This window comes from Nycticebus coucang, chromosome 3, assembly GCF_027406575.1.
Source record: "Nycticebus coucang isolate mNycCou1 chromosome 3, mNycCou1.pri, whole genome shotgun sequence".
NCBI lineage: Eukaryota > Metazoa > Chordata > Mammalia > Primates > Lorisidae > Nycticebus > Nycticebus coucang.
Genome location: NC_069782.1, coordinates 130,532,571 through 130,555,200, shown reverse-complemented (window position 1 = coordinate 130,555,200; position 22,630 = coordinate 130,532,571). Strand labels below are relative to the sequence as shown.

Sequence of the window (22,630 nt, the reverse complement as noted above, 5' to 3'; positions counted from 1 at the left end):
AGATTTTGCTCATATGTCTCTTTTTTGGGTATTTTTAACCTTTACCCATTCCCTGTAATAATTGCTTTTAGTGAGTTCTGAATCCTTTCCAACAAATTATTAAACCTGTGAGTGGTCATGGAGTTCCCTAAATTTGCAACTGGTTCCTTAAGTATGGAAATTATTATTCCTCAGACTTTGCAGACTGGCTAAATTCATTGCAACCAAAAAACAAAAAGTTAAAAAGCCAATAGGTGAGGCCGAGTGTGGTAGCTCCCACCTGTAATCCTAGCACTCTGGAAGGCAGAGATGGGAAGATCACTTGAGGTCAGGAGTTGGAGACCAGCCTGAGCAAGAGTGAGACCCCCTCTCTACTAAAAACAGAAAAATCAGCTAAACATCGTGGCACACACCTATAGTCCTAACTACATGGGAGGCTACGGCAGGAGGATAGCTTGAGCCCGGGAGTTTGAGGTTTCTGCAAGCTGGGCTGAAGCCATGCACTCTAACCCAGGCAACAGAGTAAGAACTAGAGAATCTGACCCCCCACACACCAAAAAAAAAAAGCCTCAATAGGCTAGACCAGCAGTTCTCAACCCTTTCACAGGGGTCGCCTAAATACATCCTGCATATCAGATATTTACATTACGATTCATAACAGTAGCAAAATTACAGTTATGAAGTAGCAACGAAAATAATTTTATGGTGGGGAGTCACCACAACATGAGGAACTACATTAAAGGGTCACAGCATTAGAAAGGTTGAGAAACACGGAGCTACACTATGGTTCCTCAAGGGCAAGATGTTTTATCAGTATGACATATATTTAACATATGAGAAATTTCACCTTGAAATAAATAGATACTCTCTGGATATCAATATTCTCTAATAATAGCAATAGTGTTCAGACTGATGATGATAAAAGCAGCAACCATTACCTCACACCTTTACTGTACCTATTACACATAAGGAAAACAACTTACTCAAGATCATACCATGAGTGACAAAGACAACATTTAAAGACTTGACTAGAGGCTATGTGCTTCAATATATTGTATCTCACAGTACAAGCAAATAAAGTTTAATATTAAATTTTGCAAAAGAAAAATGAAAATCTCCTGCATTATCATTACTAAAATAGTATCATTAAAGACTAGCAACTATTAGCACAGGTCAGGAATGTGGACAACTTAAGTTCCCCTTTTTTAACTAATGCTTAGTCATAAGCATTCTGCTACTTACAGCTTATTTTCAAAATTCTTCTATATGTAGAATATGAACTACACAGGTTAAAAATGAATGAAAGAACTCTAACCTGTTGTGTATTGGTATGAAATGCTAAATACAAATTCCAAATACCTGAGGTGGACAGATAATACTCTGACAAGAAAACTATCACACAGTACAGATTAGATTACCCTAATGTGTAAGCCATGAGCCCCAAGCTCTTTCTTACATTTTCCTTTATAATTTTCCATTTTCTTCTAAGAAAGGCTGAGGAGAACTAGAATCCATCAAGCTATGCAAGAACAGCCAGATTGTCTCAGGCTGAATATTGTACACAAAGGTCTCAAAGGCCTTTTCACCTTGAAACTGGAATCATTAATCAAGATATCAATAAAATAGTTTATATAAAAATACATGTAGTATAATAACCAGGAGATACTCTGAATAGAGCACTAATATTTTTAGTAATTGTTTAAAAAAAAAAAAAGAGATGCTCAGACAATTGATTATAATTACATTAATCAGTTTTATGTAGGTCCAGAAAAACATTACATATAGAATTTTTATTTATTGAGATTACTTTAAAATTGCTATCATACTTCTATTAGATATGAAAATCAACAGGCAAATTATGCTATGTCAATTTTGGCAAACCAATCATGATAAAAATGTCTTAAGAACTGATTGTTCTGGATCTACATTAACAATTAATCATTAAAGATATTAAGCAATGTGAAATACAGACAATGTGAAGAAGGGTGAATTTAAAAAAAGCTTGGGAAAGGAGTAGGAACATACTAATGAATTAGACACACAAACTAATGCCCGCAAATAACCCACAGAGACAGAGAAAGTACCTGGAAAGCTGTGAGTGCGCCAGTCCCTGGGTTATACAGGCATCGCAGCGAAGGCATGCTGTCCGCCAGGCTGGAGCAGCCCAGCCACAGAGACCTGGGCATAGAGCACTGCAGAGAGAGGACAACTATGAGATGGGACAGTATGAGACAGGATGGCACAGATTACAGGAATTTTCAAGGCTTGGTTGAATGCAATATTCTGGTTGCAGATGGCCTTTATGACAGAAACATCTTCAAGAAACATACTACTTACTAGTTCTAATCCAGAAAGAAATGCAAAAGGGGCACTAGTGGCCAAAAAGCAGGGGGCAACAAAGAAGTTATAGCGCAAAAAGCAAATATTTAGGCCAAATTCTTGTCCCTTTTCTTCTATATACAATTCTAAAGGAAATCTACGTTTTTTTGTTTGTTTGTTTGATTTTTTTGCAGTTTTTGGCCGGGGCTGAGTTTGAATCTACCACCTCTGGTATAAGGGGCCAGCGCCCTACTCCTTGAGCCACAGATGCCACCCCAGAAATCTACTTCTTAATACGATTAATCTCTCTCTCTCTTTTTTTCTGCAGTTTTTGGCCAGGGCCAGGTTTGAACCTGCCACTTCCAGTATATGGGGCTGCCACCCTACTCCTTGAGCCATAGGCGCCACCCAGAAATCTACTTCTTAATCCGATTAATCAATTCTTTCCCTCTATGTACCTCAATTCATCTCCCACAATTCACCACAGGTGAATATGATACAGACTTAGTAGAAAGAGGAATAGAGTTCATTATAACATTATATATATATTAGAAATAGTAAACTAGAAAACAAAATACTACAGGAAAGTGAAGATTTTTTTTTTTCTCAAGAAGGAAGAGAAAAAGTATGGTATCCCTATGGCTTTGACCGCAACCAACTCTGAATAGTTTGCATTATGTTTTACGTATTGTGTTAGACTGCTATTCATTAACCAAAATGCAGTTACCATAGCAGCTGCCTTTTTATCTTCCCAGATGTATTAAAGTGGGGGTGGGGGAAAAAAACAAACAGAAGGGAAAATAACAACAAAGACAGAGACATAGAAAAACAAAGAGAGAAAACCAAAAAGGTGTTGGATGACGGTGCCTGTAGCTCAGTCGGTAGGGCACAAGCCACATACACCAAGGTTGGTGGTTGGAACCTGGCCTGGGCCATCTAAAACAATGACAACTGCAACAATAACAACAACAACAAAAAAAAAATAACTGGGCATTGTGGCTGGCACCTGTAGTCTCAGCTACTTGGGAGGCTGAGGCAAGAGAATTACCTTAAGCCCAAGAGTTTGAGGTTGCTGTGAGCTGTGACACACTGCACTCTACCCAGGGCAACAGCTTGAGACTCTGTCTCAAAAAACAAACAAATAAAACCAAACAAAAAGCTGCTGGTATTAAAACTTTCTAAGAAAAATAAAAAAGTACGTGCAAATGTATATACATACAGTATATTCAGTAGCAAAAAAGGGGTAGAAAGTACAATTTCTAGCAACTCTAAATAATATTGGCATTATTGCACCTATAGCTTTATAAGACAATATACATTTCAGAACAATTTTTACATACTTCACATTTCTCTAAAAGTACACAAGACTCAAGTTTTGTATTATCAACTTAAGAGTACTATTACAGTCTAATAACTAAAAAACTAATGATATAATCATAGCACATATAAAAACAGCAATACATATTTTTAAATATAATGGTCAGCATAGGTAACATTAAACTATAAATTACAGATATTGAACCATAGGCTTTTTTTCTTCTTAAAACATTGTACTTATAGGAATTAATACTCAGAAAAAATATGTGGTATTCATTGTTGACACCATTTATAGTTGATAAAAGGATAGTGGGCCGCAAAATTGATCTGACCTCGATCCTTGTATTTAGATCATTATCTTTATTTTATAGTTCAGTGATTGAAGCCCAGGAGAAATTAATATTTATCCACAATCACGAATTTACAGAGTAAAGAACTAGGGGTTATAATCCTAGCCTACTGCTTTTTTTTTTTTTTTTTGTAGAGACAGAGTCTCACTGTACAGCCCACAGGTAGAGTGCCATGGCGTCACGTGGCTCACAGCAACCTCTAACTCTTGGGCTTACGCGATTCTCTTGCCTCAGCCTCCCGTAGCCTACTGCTTTTTAGTACGGAACAGTTCCTCCTGCCTCCTTCTATCCCCAGGTCAGAATGTAGATAAAGCTTTAAAAGAAGTGTATTTGCAGGCGGCGCCTGTGGCTCAGTGAGTAAGGCGCTGGCCCCATATGCCGAGGGTGGCGGGTTCAAACCCAGCCCCGGCCAAACTGCAACAACAAAATAGCCGGGCGTTGTGGCGGGCGCCTGTAGTCCCAGCTGCTCCGGAGGCTGAGGCAAGAGAATCACGTAAGCCCAAGAGTTAGAGGTTGCTGTGAGCTGTGATGTCATAGCACTCTACCCGAGGGCGGTACAGTGAGACTCTGTCTCTACAAAAAAAAAAAAAAAAAAGTGTATTTGCTAGATAAGGACATTGCTGGATTACATACTGAGTGAAACAGTTTAACCACTCTAAACTACTACAACAATCTCACAACTTTGTTCTGTTTCCAATGTTTCTTCACCTCAAGCTATAATCCATCTTACAAACAGGAGCTAAATAGAATAAATAACTGTCTTCACTTTTTTATCATGTCACTTTCATCAATAATTCATAATGGCCTCCTATATCTACAGTATGAAATCTGAGTGCTCTACCAATCAATTTCCCCACTGCCTATGTCAACTCACCTTCTGTCCTTCCAATTAGCCTCGGCACTCTAGCTAATAAATATTTAATATTAATTAACATATTAATAGCATTGATATTTTGTCCAAATTCACATTTTGCTCCTAAGTCCTTTAAATTTGTAATTGCCTTCTCTCTCTCTCTGCCAATCCACATCTACCATTTACTTCTATAATTCCTTAAAACTATGTATACTAATTTCAGTCTCTTCCAGTGGTTCTTCATAGCTGAGATTCTCGTATTTGAAAAAGAAGGCAAAAGAGAGAAGAGGAAATGAGGAAAATGGCTAAAAAAGCTTCCTTCCCCTTGAGAATCACTGTTCAACTCATATTGCTATTCTACGCTGGAAGTATTAAGAATGCTTTGCTAAAATAATTTGTAAGTACATGACATTATCATCTTCTTAAGACTAATGTTTTTGTTTTTTCTTATGAGGCAAAGTTTGCACTGCTGCATGGACTACAGTATGCTATATCATCAAAATTCACTGCAAACAAAAATTCCTGGGCTCATGTGATCCTCCTACCTTACCCAGTCTCCTAAGTAGCTGGGACTACAGGGATGTGCCACCTGCCCAGCTAAATTTTCTTATTTCTTCTTTTTTTGCTTTCTTTCGTTGTTGCTGAGGCTGGACTGGAATTCCTGGCCTAAAGCAATACTCCCAAAGTGCTAGGATTACAGTCCTGTGCCACCAGTGTGGGCCTTATAAGGCTAACATTTTAATCATTTATTCAGTAAGTATTTATTGAATGCCTTCCTTGTAGTAGGCACTAGAACTAGAACAGAATGAACAACAAAAAAACCCACACACAGCAGAAAGAGGGACGGGGGGGGTGGGGCCTTGGTGTGTGTCACACTTTATGGGGGCAAGACATGATTGTAAGAGGGACTTTACCTAACAATTGCAATCAGCGTAACCTGGCTTATTGTACCCTCAATGAATCCCCAACAATAAAAAAAAAAAAAACACACACACACACACAAAAACCCCTATCTTCATGTAACTTATACTGATTGTATTTCATTACAATTGTATTTTCAGTAATGAAATAATCTCGACCTTAAAACTTCTATTTAAAAGTCCTTAACATAAAAGAAATCTGTTAAGGATGGTGTAAATTATTAAGCAGCTGATTAAAGTTTTGTGTATATATGAGAGGTAGAAGAAACTCTACAGTCATTCTGAAGTAAGGATTGAATTTGAGAAAAACATGAAAGATAAATGGCAGGAAATTTTTTAAAAGGAAAATGGAAATACCGAAGAGGAAAAAGGAAATAGTGGAAGAAAATGGAGGTGGCACTGAAAGATAACATAGTTTGTCACATCTCCCTCTTCCCTTTGGAAAGAGCCAGGTGGCTCATATACGTTTAGCAATACTGAAGTCATCTGTATGACATACAGCACAGTTGAATTTAGAAGTTAATCATATTCCCTTCACCCAAACACTTGGGACTCCTTTATTGTCTTAATTAAAATATACATATTTATTTGTATTTTGAATGTTCCTTTGTACATTTATTTATTTTAGAGACAGAGTCTCACTTTGTCACCCTCAGTAGAGTGCCATAGCGTTACAGCTCACAGCAACATCCAATTCCTGCACTTAGGCAATTCTCTTGCCTCAGCCTCCCAAACCAGCCACCCCCACCACCCTTGGTATATGGGGCTGGTGCTCTCCCACTGAGCCACAGGCACGGCCCCCTTTGTAAGTTTTTAAGGTATTCGTCTTGTGAATGATTTATCTTTTCCATTTTACATAAGATTCTGTGTTACTTTTGTGATATGTAGTTGCTATATTATTATGAGTTTCCTTATCCTAATGCTGCTCCTTATTCATTCATCCCTATCTTCCTTCAAAACTCCTAACTAAGAATTTAAAAGGGTTTACTTTACTCCCTTAAACTAAAATTCTAAAATAACATTATAATCGATAATGAACCACATGTACCCAAGAAAGCTACTGCATATACTGGTGTGATTTCCAAAATAGCATTAACTGGAAAACACCACACAGAGAATGCATTCCTGATTATTACCAGCCAATTGGTGGGGGTATGAAAACCATACCTGAACATAGTCAGATCCGCAAGTTACTATAAACTTTTATATATTATGGGCTCAGCACCTGTGGCTCAAGCGGATAAGGCGTCAAATACATACAGCTGAGCTGGCGCTCGAATCCAGCCCGGGCCCACCAAATAACAATTGACAGCTGCAACCAAAGAATAGCTGGACATTGTGTTGGGCGCCTGCAGTCCCAGCTACCTGGCAGAGGCAGGAGAATCTCTTGAGCCCAGGAGTTGGAGGTTGCTGTGAGCTGTGACGCCACAGCACTCTACCCAGGGGGACAGCTTGAGGTTCTGTCTCAAAAAAAAAAAAAAAAAAAAAAATTTTTTTTATAGATTATGGCTCGATTTAAAAACTAATTTTCAGGGCGGTGCCTGTGGCTTAGTGAGTAGGGCGCCAGCCCCATATACCGAGGTTGGTGGGTTCAAACATGGCCCCAACCAAACTGCAATAAAAAATAGCCGGGCATTGTGGTGGATGCTTATAGTCCCAGCTACTTGGGAGGCTGAGGCAAGAGAATCGCCTAAGCCCAGGAGTTGGAGGTTGCTGTGAACTGTGTGACGCCACGGCACTCTACTGAGGGTGATAAAGTGAGACTCTGTCTCTACGAAAATTAAAAATAAAAAAAACACCAATTTTCAAATTGGCTTATATTATAATTAATCCTAGCCATACTGGTATATACCACTTAAAAACACTGAGGAAAAAATATAATTACAAAATAAATGGAATAAGCTATAACTTTTACTCTACCTATTTCCCTTTTATCTTCACATTCCGGAATGTTTTCTAAACGAAGTGGAAAAGCAAAGGAAATTTGGGCAATAAGCAACAGTGGAAAGGACTACCATTTTGTTCACCATCCTTATGCGCCGCATGTATTTCAGCACCCTTCTAGTCACTTTCTGATAAAAATGTAAGACTTTTTAAATCCTTAAACATTTAATAAGTAATACCCTTTAAAATACCTGAAAAGCACATGATAAAATTTAGGCTGCTATTGCTGTTTCTCCTTGCAAATTATATTCAAATTCCTGATATTTTCTTTCTACATTTAGAAAACCTTTTCTTAATAAAGAAAACCAAAAACAAAACAAAACAGGTTCAGCTCCTGTAGCTCAGTCATTAGGATGCCAGCCACATACACCAGGGCTGGTGGGTTCGAACCTGGCCGGGGCCTGCTAAACAACAACTACAACCACAAAACAAAAATAGCTGGGCATTGTGGCAGGTGCCTATAATCCCAACTACTTGGGAGGCTGAGAATTACTTAAGTCGAAGAGTTTGAGGTTGCTGTGAGCTGGGATGCTACAGCATCCCATAGAGGGTGACATAGTGACACTGTCTCAAAAGCAAAACAAAACAAAACAAAACAAAACAAAAAACAGTGGGCCAGGCATGGTGGCTCATGCCTGTAATCCTAGCATAGGGAAGCAGAGACTGGTGGATTGCCTGAGCTCCAGGTTCGAGAACAGCCTGAGAAAGTGAGACCTTGTCTCTAAAAATAGCTGGGTGTTGGCTCGGCACCTGTGGCTCAAGCAGCTAAGGAGCCAGCCACATACACCTAAGCTGGCGGGTTCGAATCCAGCCCAGGCCTGCCAAACAACAATGACGGCTGCAACCAAAAAATAGCTGGGTGTTGTGGCAGGCACCTGTAGTCCCAGCTACTTGGGAGGTGGAGGCAGAAGAATCGCTTGAGCCCAGGAGTTGGGGGTTGCTGTGAGCTGTGGCCACAGCACTCTACTTAGGGGGACAGCTTGAGGCTCTGTCTCAAAAAAATAAATAAATAAAAATTAAAAAAAAAAATAGCTGGGTGTTAGGGTGGTGCCTGTGGCTCCGTAAGTAGGGCGCCAGCCCCATATACCGAGGGTGGCAGGTTCGAACCTGGCCCCGGCCAAACTGCAACAAGAACAACAAAAAAAATAGCCGGGTGTTGTGGTGGGCACCTGTAGTCCCAGCTATTCGGGAGACTGAGGCAAGAGTATCACCTAAGCCCAAGAGCTGGAGGTTGCTGTGAGCTGTGATGCTACATCACTCTACTGAGGGCAACAAAGAGTCTGTCTCTTAAAAAAAAAAAATAGCCAGGCAATGTGGCAGGCACCTTTAATCCCTTCTACTAGGGAAGCTGAGGTAAGAGAATCGCTTGAGCCCAAGAGTTAGAGGTTGCTGTGAGCTATGACACTATGGTACTCTGCGGAGGATGACAAAGTGAGACTCTGTCTCAAAAAAAAAAAAAAAAAAAAGAAACGAAACAAAAAACGGGTCCGTTGTAGTGGATCATGACAGTAATCCCAGCAGAGAGGCCAAGGGAGGTGGCTTGCCTGGTGGTTGAGCTCAGGAGTTCAAGACCAGCCTGAGCAAGAGTGAGACCCCAGTCTCTAAAAATACCTGGGCAGTGTGGCAGTAACTGTAGTCCCAGCTACTTGGGAGGCTGAGGTAAGAGGATTGCTCAAGCCCATGAGTTTGAGGTTGCTGTGAGCTATGATGCTACAGCACTCTACCCAGAGTGATAGCCTTGAGACTCCATCTGAAAATAAAACAACACCAAAAAAACCCCAAAATGGTTCTAAACTAAGCTATTATGCAGCAACTACATTCTGATGTTTAAGTATTTAACTTACATTAACGTTTTTGGTTGTTTGTTTGTTTGTTTTTTAGGGACAGAGTCTCACTTTATTGCCCTTGGTAGAGTGCCGTGGCATCACAACTCACAAAAACCTCCAACTCCTGGGCGTAGGCAATTCTCTTGCCTCAGCCTCCCGAGCAGCTGGGACTACAGGCACTTGCCAGAATGCCTGGCTATTTTTTTGTTGCAGTTTGGCCGGGGTTTGAATCCGCCACCCACAGTATATGGAACTCGCGCCCCCCACTGAGCTACAGGCGCCGCCTTTTTTTTTTTTTTAACTTGTTTACATTGTTAAAGAACTTGTGAATCACTTACTCCTTAAATGCAATCTCAAAACCACAACAAAATTTAGTTAACTGATGTGTTTCTATAGTACACAAATCCATCCCATGAATAGCACTTAAGAGTTTCTTCAGCTCCATTCCCACCTAATCTTATCCCAATTGACCCTCTTTTGTAAATCAAAGAAAGCTGAAGACTATAATAATATATTATGATTATTATTAACCAATTGCATGATTTTATTATTTATTTATTTATTTTTATAGACACAAAATCTCACTCTGTCACCCTCGGTAGAGTGCCATGTCGTCACACAGCTCACAGCAACCTCCAATTCCTGGGCTTAGGCGATTCTCTTGCCACAGCCTCCCGAGGAGCTGGGACCACAGGCGCCCGCCACAATGCCCAGCTATTTTTTTGTTGCAGTTTGGCCACTCTCAGTATATGAGGCTGGCGCCCTACCCACTGAGCCACAGGTGCCGCCCTTTACCAGCTTTTTAAAAGCATACAGAACATTAAGAAATTTTAAAAGGGCCTGAAGATGTTTTCTACTACCTGAAGAACACAGGAAAAAAAAAAAGACTGAAATATTACAATAAAGGGCTTCTAGTGCTTCAAGAATATAGTATCTAGTTCCCATCAGGTTCAATGGCACAAATTCATTTACACAGAGAAGAGTAAAAATCTCCACTCCTCCCCCTACACTTGCCTGCCTGTCAGGGATCCTCTTCACTGATAGAGGGCCCTGCAGGCAAAGGGCTGGCCTCAGCATTTACTATATGAAAGCTGAATGACAAAATCTCCTAATCTCAGGTCCCTGTTGGTCAACTTCTAGGAGTAATAGAAGCTATAATGATCAACAATAAAAAGATTGCTGCACTGAGAGTTTATGTATCCTTAAGCCATGGAATAGAAGAATTCCCTTTTCACTATTCTAGCAACTAAAAAATTCAGAGAGAACTACAGTATCACATAGGTCATGTAATACATTCAGGCTCTACCTACACAAATTCAATGGCTGCTAAAAACTCTCAGCTTAGTTCAATTCACAGGTAAAACTCATACCCTGTCTCATAGGATAATCCTATCTTCCTAGCCAGGCTGCACAAGGTGGAAGTAAAACTAAAATAAGGGTTCTACAAGCTGCGCAGAGCAAAAAATACATATAAGTTGGTATTACCAAAAACAGGTTTCCATGAATGCCACTTGCATTTTAAAATATTCTGGGAACATTAATCAATAAAGTCATCTACCAAATATTTATTTTAAATTACCAGAGTGGCTACCAGTAGAGTACATGGAGAGGACGACTAAAGTTTATCAGGGCATAAATTGTTAGCCAGGCTTTGTAGTAGATCCCTTAATCACCTTATTTCATTTAAGCATTATGACCTTGTCAAAGAGTTGTTAGTATTTTTACTTTAACAGGAAAGTAAACCCACATTCAGGGAAGTTACAGTAACTAAATGGCAATACTAGAAATTATATCCCAGCGTGTCCGTCTCCAAAGTCCATAGACTCACCACTTTGGAGACCTGCTCTCAAGTAGTTTACACTCTAATTTAGGGAGAGTTATTACTCTCATAAAAAGTGCCTATGCCCAGGTGCTCAAAAAAAAAAAAGTACCTACCAAGACAAATATAATAACATTATCAAATTAAGTTAGGCAATAGCTGCCTTAAGGTTAATTTTCTTCTCTTTTTTTTGAGTCTTACTTTGTCACCTTCAGTAGAGTGCCCTGGCATCATAGCTCACAGTAACCTCAAACTCTTGGGCTCAAATGATTCTCTTGCCTCAGCTTCCCAAGTAGCTGGGACTACAGGTGCCCCCCACAATGTCCGGCTATTTTTAGAGACGGGGTCTCGCTCTTGCTCAGGCTGGTCTTGAACCCGTGAGGTCAGGCAATTCACCCACCTTGGCCTCCCGGAGTGCTAGGATTACAGGTGTGAGCTACCACGCTGGGGTTTAATTTTCTAATATTCAGAAAAGTTCAGTCACAGGCTTTAATTTTACTTTAACACTTTGTCTCCTCCAGCAGATGCATTCCTCAGAGATACAACTGTCTCACTATTTTTTTTTTATTTCTATTTTTTTGAGACAGTCTCGCTTTGTTGCCCCATGCTAGAGTGCCACGGCATCTTAGCTCTTCATAGAAACCTTGAACTCTTGGACTCAGCCTCCTGAATAGCTGGGACTACAGGCATGCACCACTATCCCCAGCTAGTTAGACAGGATCTTGCCCTTGCTCAGGTCTTGAACTGGTCTTGAACTCCTGAGCTCATGCAATCCACCTGCCTCTGCCTCCTAGAGTCCTAGGATTATAGGTGTGAGCCACCATGCCCAGCTTGTCTTATTTTTATCTCCAGAGTTTGATCATAATAGATGTTCAATGTGTGTTTAATGGTGAGAGATCAGTGAAAACTACATATCCAAGAAAAGTAAAAGAGCATTGATTAACCAGAAACAATTTTTAAAAAGCATTATGTACCTATATTACTGGTTACATTATTGAGTCTGACTCAACTAGACTGGAAGGTTATGTGTCAGATACAGCTCTTTAACAATTCATTGTCTTATTCATCTATATAACCTAGTAAGGTAAATAAGACACAAAGAGAGTTAAATAATTAAAAGTTGATGGACACATAGTAAGTAGCTAAACTGGGATTCAAAATTAGATATTCTGATTACCTAGGACAGAATTACATAAAAATGGCACTTACACGTGGAGTTACACATCATTTATTAAGAAACAAGGAGCACGTCATGCCCAGTGGCTCTGTCGGTAATCCTACTGGAAGGCCAAGGCAAGAGGATTGCTTAAGTTTAGGAGTTCAAGACCAGGCTGAGCAACATTGAGGCCCCGTCTCTAAAAATGGCCAAGCATTGTGGCTGGCATCTATAATCCCAGCTACTTGAGAGACCCAGGCAAGAGGATTGCTTGAGCCCAAGAGTTTGAGGCTGCTGTGAGCTATGATACCACAGTACTCTGCCAGAGCAACAACGTGAGACTCTGTCTCAAACAAAAAAAGAAACAGGAAGCCAAATATAGTTTAGGGGAATTGGAATGACTATAGAAACTAAAGAAAGGTGCCCACTCAAGAGGGTGTGGTATTCATCAAATAATGGCCACAGAGAAGACAAATGTACATTAAAAGCAGGTAGCTCAATGGATGAGGCACCAGCCACGTATGCCAAAGCTGGTGGTTTGAACCCGGCCCAGGCCAGCTAAAACAATGACAACTGCAACAAAAACAACAACAAAAAATAGTGGGGCACTGTGGCTGGGGCCTGTAGTCCCAGCTACTCGGGAGGCTGAGGCAAGAGAATTGCTTGAGCCCAAGAGTTTGAGGTTGTTGTGAGCTGTGATGCCACAGCACTACTCAGGGTGACATAGTGAGATTCTGTCTCAAAAAAAAAATAGAAAGAAAGAAGGATAAACAGGACTCCATTGCTGACTATAGAGAAAGAAGGGGGATGAATCAGAAACAACTTCAAAATGTCAAACTTAAATGACTGGAAGAATAGTAATGGCAATGACAGCCACTGGTAAAACTAATTTGGATGTGGGGATAGGTAAGTTCAGAAATCATGATTTTGATGTGGCAGTGTACTTCCAGTATATAAGTAAAAATAGGAAAGCTTGGATAAATCTGTAATAATCACACAGGTGTGAGAGTAACCAACTTCTGTTGGAGTTGTAATACATCAGGTTAAAAACAATTGCTGTAAAAATATTTTTTTTTTTTTTTTTGAGACAGAGTCTCAAGCTGTTGCCCTAGGTAGAATGCCGTGGTGTCATAGCTCACACCAACCTCCCAACTCTTGGGCTCAAGCAATCTTCCTGCCTTAGCTTTTCTGTATTTAGTAGAGACGGGGTCTCAAACTCGTGACTTCAAGCAAACCACCCACCTCGACCTCCCACAGTGCTAGGATTACGACAGGCGTGAGCCACCATGCCTGGCCTTCTAGTGAGTTTTTTACAAGTAAAATTTAATTAATAACTCTCCCACTTCTCCTTTCCTAACTGAATGATTCACTTCAACAGCCACTAGGTGAGTACAGGCTAAGTAGGTATCAAGCTGAGTGGCAAAGGTGGCTACAGTAGCCCAGTTCAGGCTTTGGGAGACCGATTAATATGAGGAGGGTAGCCTTAAGGGGATAAGAGGCTTGAGTAAAGTTTCAGGGCCTAGGTAGAGTGATAGGAAAATATCTGCCCACATGGCCAGCATGGGGTCACACAGTGGATTGAGGAAGGCTCCCCCATAGGAAGTGGAACACAGGATGATGATGGTGGTGTGCACATCCACAAAGGGTGAGTGGGGAAGACAGGTCACAGTGAGGGTTCCCTATGTGGGCAGAAGAAAGTATACATTAAGGGAAGGAACGGCAGTTGGTCCAGCAGAGCTTCAGACTCAGTGGGTAAGAAAGGTGGAAGGGGTAGCCCAGTGTAATCTGTCAGTTCCCAAAAGGATAACGAGGAAAGAATCTACGTAAAGTATGGGATGGAAAATGAAGAGAGAGATGCTTGAACAAAGGCAATGGGTTATACAAGAGAACTAACCCAATAAAGGTGACAGACCAAATAAATGTTGGTGATAAGAGCTGAGTAATCAGAAAGAGTTAAAAATACAGAAAAAAAAAAAGCTAAAATAAATACTTTGTTGCTGAGCTAGAAATGAAGATGCTGTTATGAGCTCAAAGCTTACAATATGTAGCAAGAAATTTCTCAGGTGGCGCTTGTGGCTCAGTGGGTAGGGCGCCAGCCCCCTATACCGAGGGTGACAGGTTCGAACTCGGCCCAGACCAAACTGCAAAAAAATAGCTGGGCATTGTGGCAGGTGCCTGTAGTCCCAGCTACTTGGGATGCTGAGACAAGAGAATCGCCTAAGCCCAGGAGTTGGAGGCTGTTGTGAGCTGTGATGCCACAGCACTCTACTGAGGGCGATGAAGTGAGACTCTGTCTCAAAAAAAAAAAAGTAAAATTAAATTAAATTACAAAAAAAAATTCTCAATAAATACAGCATATATATGTGGCAAACATGTACACACAGACACACACACTCACTCTTTCCCCCTTCTTTCTGATGGGCATCCCTCCCTCCACACCCCCTCCCCCTAGATCTATTATCTGACAGGGCTTAATAGAAATGAGCACATTTAATGATTCAAAGTATTACATGCCATTAAAAGGAATCAAAGCCCCTTAGAATAATGGCAGATTCCAGGGCTTTGACAAAAAAGTTTAAGATGAGCTTGGAATATCTTCTTCAAGTGCTCAAAGAATAGTGGAAACATGTCAAAATGACCAAGGTGAGAAAGGCTAAGACAGGTTAACTCTGGGACAATTTGAACATCAAACTAAATAATGAAGATAATAATGAATTATAACTGTGGCAGGCAACAGTTACAACCTAACATGCCCCCAATAATTCCTACTTTCTGGTATTTATACTCTATGCAATCCCATCCTGTTGATAGTCTCCCTTGCTTCTAATTAAGAGAATATGGCAAAGGTAACCGGATTCCATTTTAGATATTAGATTACACTAAAACTGTAACTTCACCTTGGTAACACACTCTATTTCAGTGATTCTCAACCTTCCTAATGCCACGGCCCTTTAATACAGTTCCTGTGGGTCGCAACAATTTCTTTCTTGGCTTGTACGCTTTGATGAAGCAAGTGATCATGCTGTAGAGATCCATATGGCAAGAACTAAGGGTGGCCTTATGTCAACAACCAACTAAGAATTGAGGCTCTCAGCCCAACAGGCCTTGAAAAAAAGAATTCTGCCAACAACCATCCAAACTTGTAAGTGAATTATTTCCCAGTCAAGTCTTAAAATAAGACCCCAGCCCTGGACAACAACTTGTCTATAGCCTTGTGAGAGGCTCCTGAAGCAGAGGACCATAGTCAGCTGTGCCCAGATTTGTAATACAAAGAAACTGTGAGATCTTACATGTATGTTAGGTTACAGGTAGGTTCACTAACTTGATTATGGTAATCATTTCAGGCTGGTGGAGTGACTCATGTATGTAATTTTAGTACTCCGAGAGGCAGAGGCAGGAGGATGGCTTGAGATCAGGTGTTCAACACCAGTCTGAGCAAGTGAGGCTCTTTCTCCACTACAAACAGAAAAAAAATTAGCCAGACATTGTGGCAGGCACCTGTAGCACCAGCTACTCAGAAGATCGCTTAAAACCAGGAGTTTGAGGTTGCCATGAGTTAGGCTAACAGCATGGGACTCTAGCCTAGGGCAACAGAGACTCTCAAAAAAAAAAAAAAAGAGGGAATGATAATCATTTCACAATGAATAGGTACATGAAAACATCATTGTACATTTTAAATGTAACGTTTATTTGCTGAAAAGACTGGAATAAAGCCAGGAAGAAATAAAAGAAAAAATAAATGTATTTGGCAAGAAACAGATGTGAGAAAATTCTAGAAGAAGCCTAAACTTCTGCCAAGGTACAGCATGTTACCAGTTTAGGAGTTGCCACTCTGAAATATTGGGGCTCATGAAAACTTAAAAATAATTATGGGAAAGAGGGATGTCTGACTTGCAGCACAGAACTTTCATACTATCAGCAACTAAACTCTAGATCACAGCTCACAGCAACCTCAAACTCTCAGGCTCAAGTGATTCCCTTGCCTAAGCCTCCCAAGTAGCTGGGACTACAGGCACCTGCCACAATGCCTGGCTATTTTTTTTCTTTAGAGACAGGGTCTCACTCTTGCTCAAGCTGGTCTTAAACTCCTGAGCTCAAGCAATCCACCCACCTTGGCCTCTCAGACAGCTAGGATACAGGTGTGAGCCACCATGCCTGGAATAAGAGAGAATTAAATATGAGTGATATTGAGAAAGGCAAGAGGATTTTTGTTCAGAAGTGTGCTAAGTGCCATACTGTGGAAAAGGGAAGCAACCATAAGACTGGGCCAAATCTCCCTGGTCTCTCTGGACAAAAGACAGGTCAAACCACTGGTTTCTCTTAAACAGATGCCAAGAACAAAGGCATAACCTGGGAGAGGATATGCTAATGAACTATTTGGAAAATACCAAAAGTACATCTCAGGAACAAAAATGATATTCGCTGGGGCCGGGCATGGTAGTTCATGCCTGTAATCCTATCCTAGTACTCTGGGAGGCTGAGGTGGGTGGACTGCTTGAGGTCACAGGTTGGAAACCACCCTCAGCCAGAGCAAGACTTTGTCTCTAAAAATAGATGGGCTGGGCGTTGTGGGAAGGCGCCTGTAGTCCCACTTACTTGGGAGGCTGAGGCAAGACAGTTCACTTGAGCCCAAGTGTTTGAGGTTGCTATGAGCTCTACCAAAGGTGTCAAAGTGAGACTCTGTCTCAAAAAAAAAAAAAAAAAAAAAGGGCAGTGCCTGTGCCTCAGTGGGTAGGGCACTGGCCCCATATATGGAGGGTGGCAGGTTCAAACCCAGCCCCGGCCAAACTGCAACAAAAAAATAGCCGGGCATTGTGGCAGGCGCCTGTAGTCCCAGCTACTTGGGAGGCTGAGGCAAGTGAATCTCCTAAGCCCAGAATTTGGAGGTTGCTGTGAGCTGTGTTACACCATCGCACTCTACCGAGGGCAATACAGTGAGACTCTGTCTCTACAAAAAAAAGAAAAAGATCTTTGTTGGCATTAGGAATAATGGAGAAAGGGTAGACTTGATAGCTTATCTCAAAAAAGCTACCAATGGGGCAGTGCCTGTGGCTCAGTGGGTAGGACACCGGCCCCATATACCGAGGGTGGCAGGTTCAAATCCGGCCTCGGCCAAACTGCAACAACAACAAAAAAATAGCCAGGAACTGTGGCGGGCACCTGTAGGCTGAGGCAACTGAATCTCCTAAGCCCAGAATTTGGAGGTTTCTGTGAACTGTGTGACGCCACGGCACTCTACCGAGGGCGATACAGTCAGACTCTGTCTGTTTAAAAAAAAAAAAAAACCCTACTAATGAGTAATAGTTGGCACTGCCTTATTTATGACAAAAGAACAGAATCTCAAGGCTTTTTTTTTTTTTTTTTTGAGACAAAGCCTCAAGCTGTCGCCCTGGGTAGAGTGCTGTGGCATCACAGCTCACAGCAACCTCCAACTCCTAGGCTCAAGCAATTCTCTTGCCTCCGCCTCCCAAGTAGCTGGGACTACAGGCGCCCACCACAACGCCCGGCTATAAAATGGTTGCAGCCGTCACTGTTTTTTGGCGGGCCCAGGCTGGATTCCAACCTGCCAGCTCAGGTGTATGTGGCTGGTGCCTTAGCCACTTGAGCCACAGGCACCAAGCCTCTCAAGGCTTTTTTTATGTATACCATAATTTCACAGTTTCATTTACAGAATTCAGATCAAGAATGAGTGACAGAATTTTTTTATTTTTTTTGAAACAGAGTCTCACTATGTTGCCCAGGGTGTCACAGCTGACAGCAACCTCAAACTCTTGGGCTTAAGGCAGTGGTTCTCAATCTTCCTAATGCCACGAACCTTTAATACAGTTCCTCAAGTTGTGGTGACCTCCAACCATAAAATTATTTTGTTGCTACTTCAAAACTATAATTTTGCTACTGTCATGAATCATAATGTAAATATCTGATATGCAGGATGGTCTTAGGCGACCCCTGTGAAAGAGTCATTCAACCCCCAAAGGGGTTGCGACCCACAGATTGAGAACTGCTAGTTAAGTGATTCTCTTGCCTCAGCCTCCCAAGTAGCTGGGACTATAGGTGCCTGCCACAATGCCTGACTATTTTTGGTTGCAGTTTTCATTGTTGGTCAGCTGGCCCTTGCCAGGCTTGAACCCGCCAGCCTCAGTGCATGTGGCTGGCGCCGTAACCACTGTGCTATGGGCGCTGAGCCGCCAACAGAATATTTTTGTTGGACAGTCTGCCACAACAACTAGCTATTTTTAGAGACGAGGTCTCGCTCTTGCTCAAGATGATCTCAAACTCCTGAGTTCAGGCAATCCACCCACCTCAGCCTCCCAGAGTGCTGGGATTAAAGTGTGAGCCACCATGCCTAGCCCTTGATTAGATTTAAACAGTGCTGTTCAACTTTTCATAGACAGTAAGTTGTCATCCCAAAATCCACTGAAGATTGGTTTTATATTAAGATTTACATAACCTGGCTCAGCACCCATAGCAAAATGGTTACGGTGCCAGCCACATACACCAAAGTTGGTAGGTTCACATCCAGCCCAGCTCTGTCTCAAAAAAAAAAAAAAAAGATTTACATAACTCATATAACTTAACTTGTGTGGATATACTTAAATATTGGGGAAATCCCTTCACTGTCTCAGAACCAAACAAGAGTCACTGGTGTTTTAATTGGTGTTCATTAGCCTGTTAAAGGCAAGGGCTGGAGATACAGTAGTAATGTTTACTTTGTATTTTTTTTCTTTGAGACAGTGTTTCAAGGTGTTACCCTCGGTAGAGTGCCATGGCGTCACAGCTTCCGGCAACCTCAGACTCTTGACCCAAGAGACTGTAACAAAGTGGTCAATGTACAGGGGTGGTTAGCATAAAGCCTACTGTATTGATATGTACATGTGGAGTACAATCTTGTCTATGAAAATTCGGTCAATTTAAGGAGGTGGTCAATGTAGGTGGGTGGTCATCTATACAGGTTCTACTGTATTTGGCAAGAATTAATTATAATAACTATTTGACATTTAAATATCACTCATTTATAAATCCAAAATATGAGTAAGTATGCGTTGTGTTATAAGCCACTGAATTTGTGGCAATTTTTTATGTAATAATAGATAATACCATGAACCACTAAAAAATGCAGAAATCCATGACTGTTAGTGATACAAAAAATAAATGAAGTTCAATAATGAATAGGATGCTCAAATACTCTCAAAATAGGCTGGGCGTGGAGGCTCATGCCATTCTGCTAATCCTAGCACTCTGGGAAGGTGAGGTGGGTGGATTGCTTGAGCTCAGGAGTTCAAGACCAGCCTGAGCAAGAGAGAGACCCCATCTCTACTAAAAATAGAAAAACTAACAGGTCATGGTGGCATGCGCCTATAGTCCCAGCTACCTGGGAAGGTGAGGCAAAAGGATCACGTGAGCCCAAGAGCTTGAGTTTGCTGTGAGCTAAGACGATGCCACAGCACTCTATCCAGGGTGACAGAGTGAGACGCTGTCTCAAAATAAAATAAATAAATAAATAAATCTAACAGTTTGAAGGCATAGAGAATAATTTTTGCAGAGTGGCTCAGTGGGTAGGGCACCGGCCCCATATACTGAGGGTAGTGGGTTCAAACATGGCCCCAGCCAAACTGCAACAAAAAAATAGCCAGGGCTCGGTGCCTGTGGCTCAAGCAGCTAAGGCGCCAGCCACATACACCTGAGCTGGCAGGTTCGAATCCAGCCCGGGACCACCAAACAACAATGACGGGTGGCAACCAAAAAATAGCCGGGCGTTGTGGCGGGCACCTTAGTCCCAGCTACTTGGGAGGCAGAGGCAGGAGAATCGCTTGAGCCCAGGAGTTGGAGGTTGCTGCGAGCTGGGATGCCATGGCACTCTTTCCAGGGCGACAGCTTGAGGCTCTATCTCAAGGAAAAAAAAAAAAAATCAGGCGTTGTGGCGGGTGCCTGTAGTCCCAGCTACACGGGAGGCTGAGGCAAGAAAATCGCCTAAGCCCGGAAGTTGGAGGTTGCTATAAGCTGTGACGTCACAGCAATCTACAGAGGGCGACAAAGTGAGACTCTGTCTCAAAAAAAAAAGAAAACAATTCAGGCGGTGCCTGTGGCTCAGTGAGTAGGGCCCTGGCCCCATATACCGAGGGTGGTGGGTTCAAACCCAGCCCCGGCCAAACTACAATAAAAAATAGTCGGGCATTGTTGCGGGCACCTGTAATCCCAGCTACTCAGGAGGCTGAGGCAAGAGAAGCCTAAGCCCAAAAGCTGGAGGTGGCTGTGAGCTGTGATGCCACAGCACTCTACCAAGGGTGACAAAGTGAGACTCTGTCTCTGAAAAGAAAAGAAAACAATTCATGCAGATTAGACTTTAAGGGCAATATACTTTCCACAATTTTTCCCCAGGTTCTACTAAGTTTTACATGCACAGACTAAGATGCTGAAAAACGAAGTTTGAAGCATAGTCTCATGTAGTGTCATGAAGCTGTGGATCAAAAAAGTGGAGTATAGGGCCCACCTAGGACAAGTTATCTTGTTTAAAACAAACAAACAAAAACCTCAGACTTTCTGTTGACAACATGGAAAGAACTAAATGAGTCAGAAAAAAAGGACATCAACAAAAGACACACCTCAACTGAACCAAGGGGACATTACCACAAAAAGATTAATAAACACTCTCTAAAAAACAATATTCAAAGTTTCTAATATTTTCACTAAAAAATATCTAATATTCAGGGTGGCGCCTGTGGCTCAGTGAGGAGGGCGCCAGCCCCATATACCGAGTGTGGTGGGTTCAAACGCAGCCCCAGCCAAACTGCAAAAAAATAATAATAATTAAAAATAGCCGGGCATTGTGGTGGGCACTGGTAGTCCCAGCTACTCAGGAGGCTAAGGCAAGAGAATCATCTATGTCCAAGAGCTGGAGGTTGCTGTAAGCTGTGATGCCACAGCACTCTACTGAGGGCGACAAAGTAAGACTCTGTCTCTAAAAAAAAAATCTAATATTCAGGCTCAGCGCCCGTAGCTCAGTGGTTAAGGTGTCAGTCATATACACCGGGGCTGTCGGGTTCGAACCTGGCCTGGGCCTGCTAACCCACAATGACAACTACAACAAAAAATAGCTGGGTGTTGTGATGGGTGTCTGAAGTCCCAGCTACTTGGGAGGCTGAGACAAGAGGATCGCTTGAACCCAACAGTTTGAGGTTGCTGTAAACTAAGATGCCATAGCACTCTACCAAGGGTGACCAAGTGATACTCTGTCTTAAAAAAAAAAAAAAAAAGAAAAGAAAACTGCCAAAAATACAATCCAAAAATCATTTAGACTATCAAAAGGGGGAATTTTTCTACTGGTATCAACAGATGCCAATACAAAAATTAGACAGATGTTGAAATTAGCTTTAAAGAGAAAGACTTTAATATAGATAAAATGAAAATGTTCCAATAACTAAGGCAAACATTCCTGAATGAAAGAAGGAATCAGCGATGAAACAAAATATACAAAGAACTAAATGGAAATGTAAGAATAGCAAATAACCAAAATTTTAAAACTCATTGGATAGGCTCAAAGCAGAATGGAGATTGCTGACCAATATCCCTCCCTTATAAACATACAGGCAAAAATCTCAACAAAATACAACAAAAGAATTCAACAACACACAAAAAGAATTATACACCATGACCAACTGGGATTTATCCCACAAATGAAAGAGCCGCTGCTTTGAGTCCTAAAAGTATTCTAATACCTAGTTCTAGGTCCTAGGAAGAGCCTGACTGCTTATTTTTTCTTTTTAGTTCCATGAGCTATCTGTTTCCTTAAAATAACTGCCCCTTTTTGCTTAGAGGAGAATGAGGCAATCTGTTACTTGAAACCAAATGTACTTGATGAAAACAGAAATATAGTTTTAAAATGAGTAATATCCCCAGAGTAGACACCATGGGAAACTACACTTACTCCAACAATGCAACTGATGCTTGGAAAAAAATTTTTTTTATTTAAGCCTTCTAAAATGAAACTAGTTTGACTTTATGAGAGGGAAATGAGTCCCTTCCTTTAAAGAGATTACAATCTAGTAGAAAAAAATGAGATTTAAAGGTTTAGCTACCACAAATTAACATTTATAAACATTAGATAAATTGGGATTAAAATATAAAATGTTATTTGTATGATATTATT

At 41.3% G+C, this 22,630-nt stretch overlaps 1 protein-coding gene across 5 annotated transcripts in view; it reads right to left on the bottom strand.

The window, feature by feature from the left end:
- BTRC (beta-transducin repeat containing E3 ubiquitin protein ligase) overlaps window positions 1-22,630 on the bottom strand; it is a 204,126-nt gene that overhangs the window by 134,047 nt on the left and 47,449 nt on the right. For 3 of the 5 annotated variants that reach the window (XM_053584718.1, XM_053584720.1, XM_053584719.1), the window contains exon 2: window positions 2,064-2,171. The exons of the other annotated variants lie outside the window; for them this stretch is intronic. In XM_053584718.1, the coding sequence (XP_053440693.1) occupies window positions 2,064-2,171 (108 nt within the window). The remainder of the gene's footprint in view (window positions 1-2,063; window positions 2,172-22,630) is intronic. 5 annotated transcript variants of the gene reach the window in all.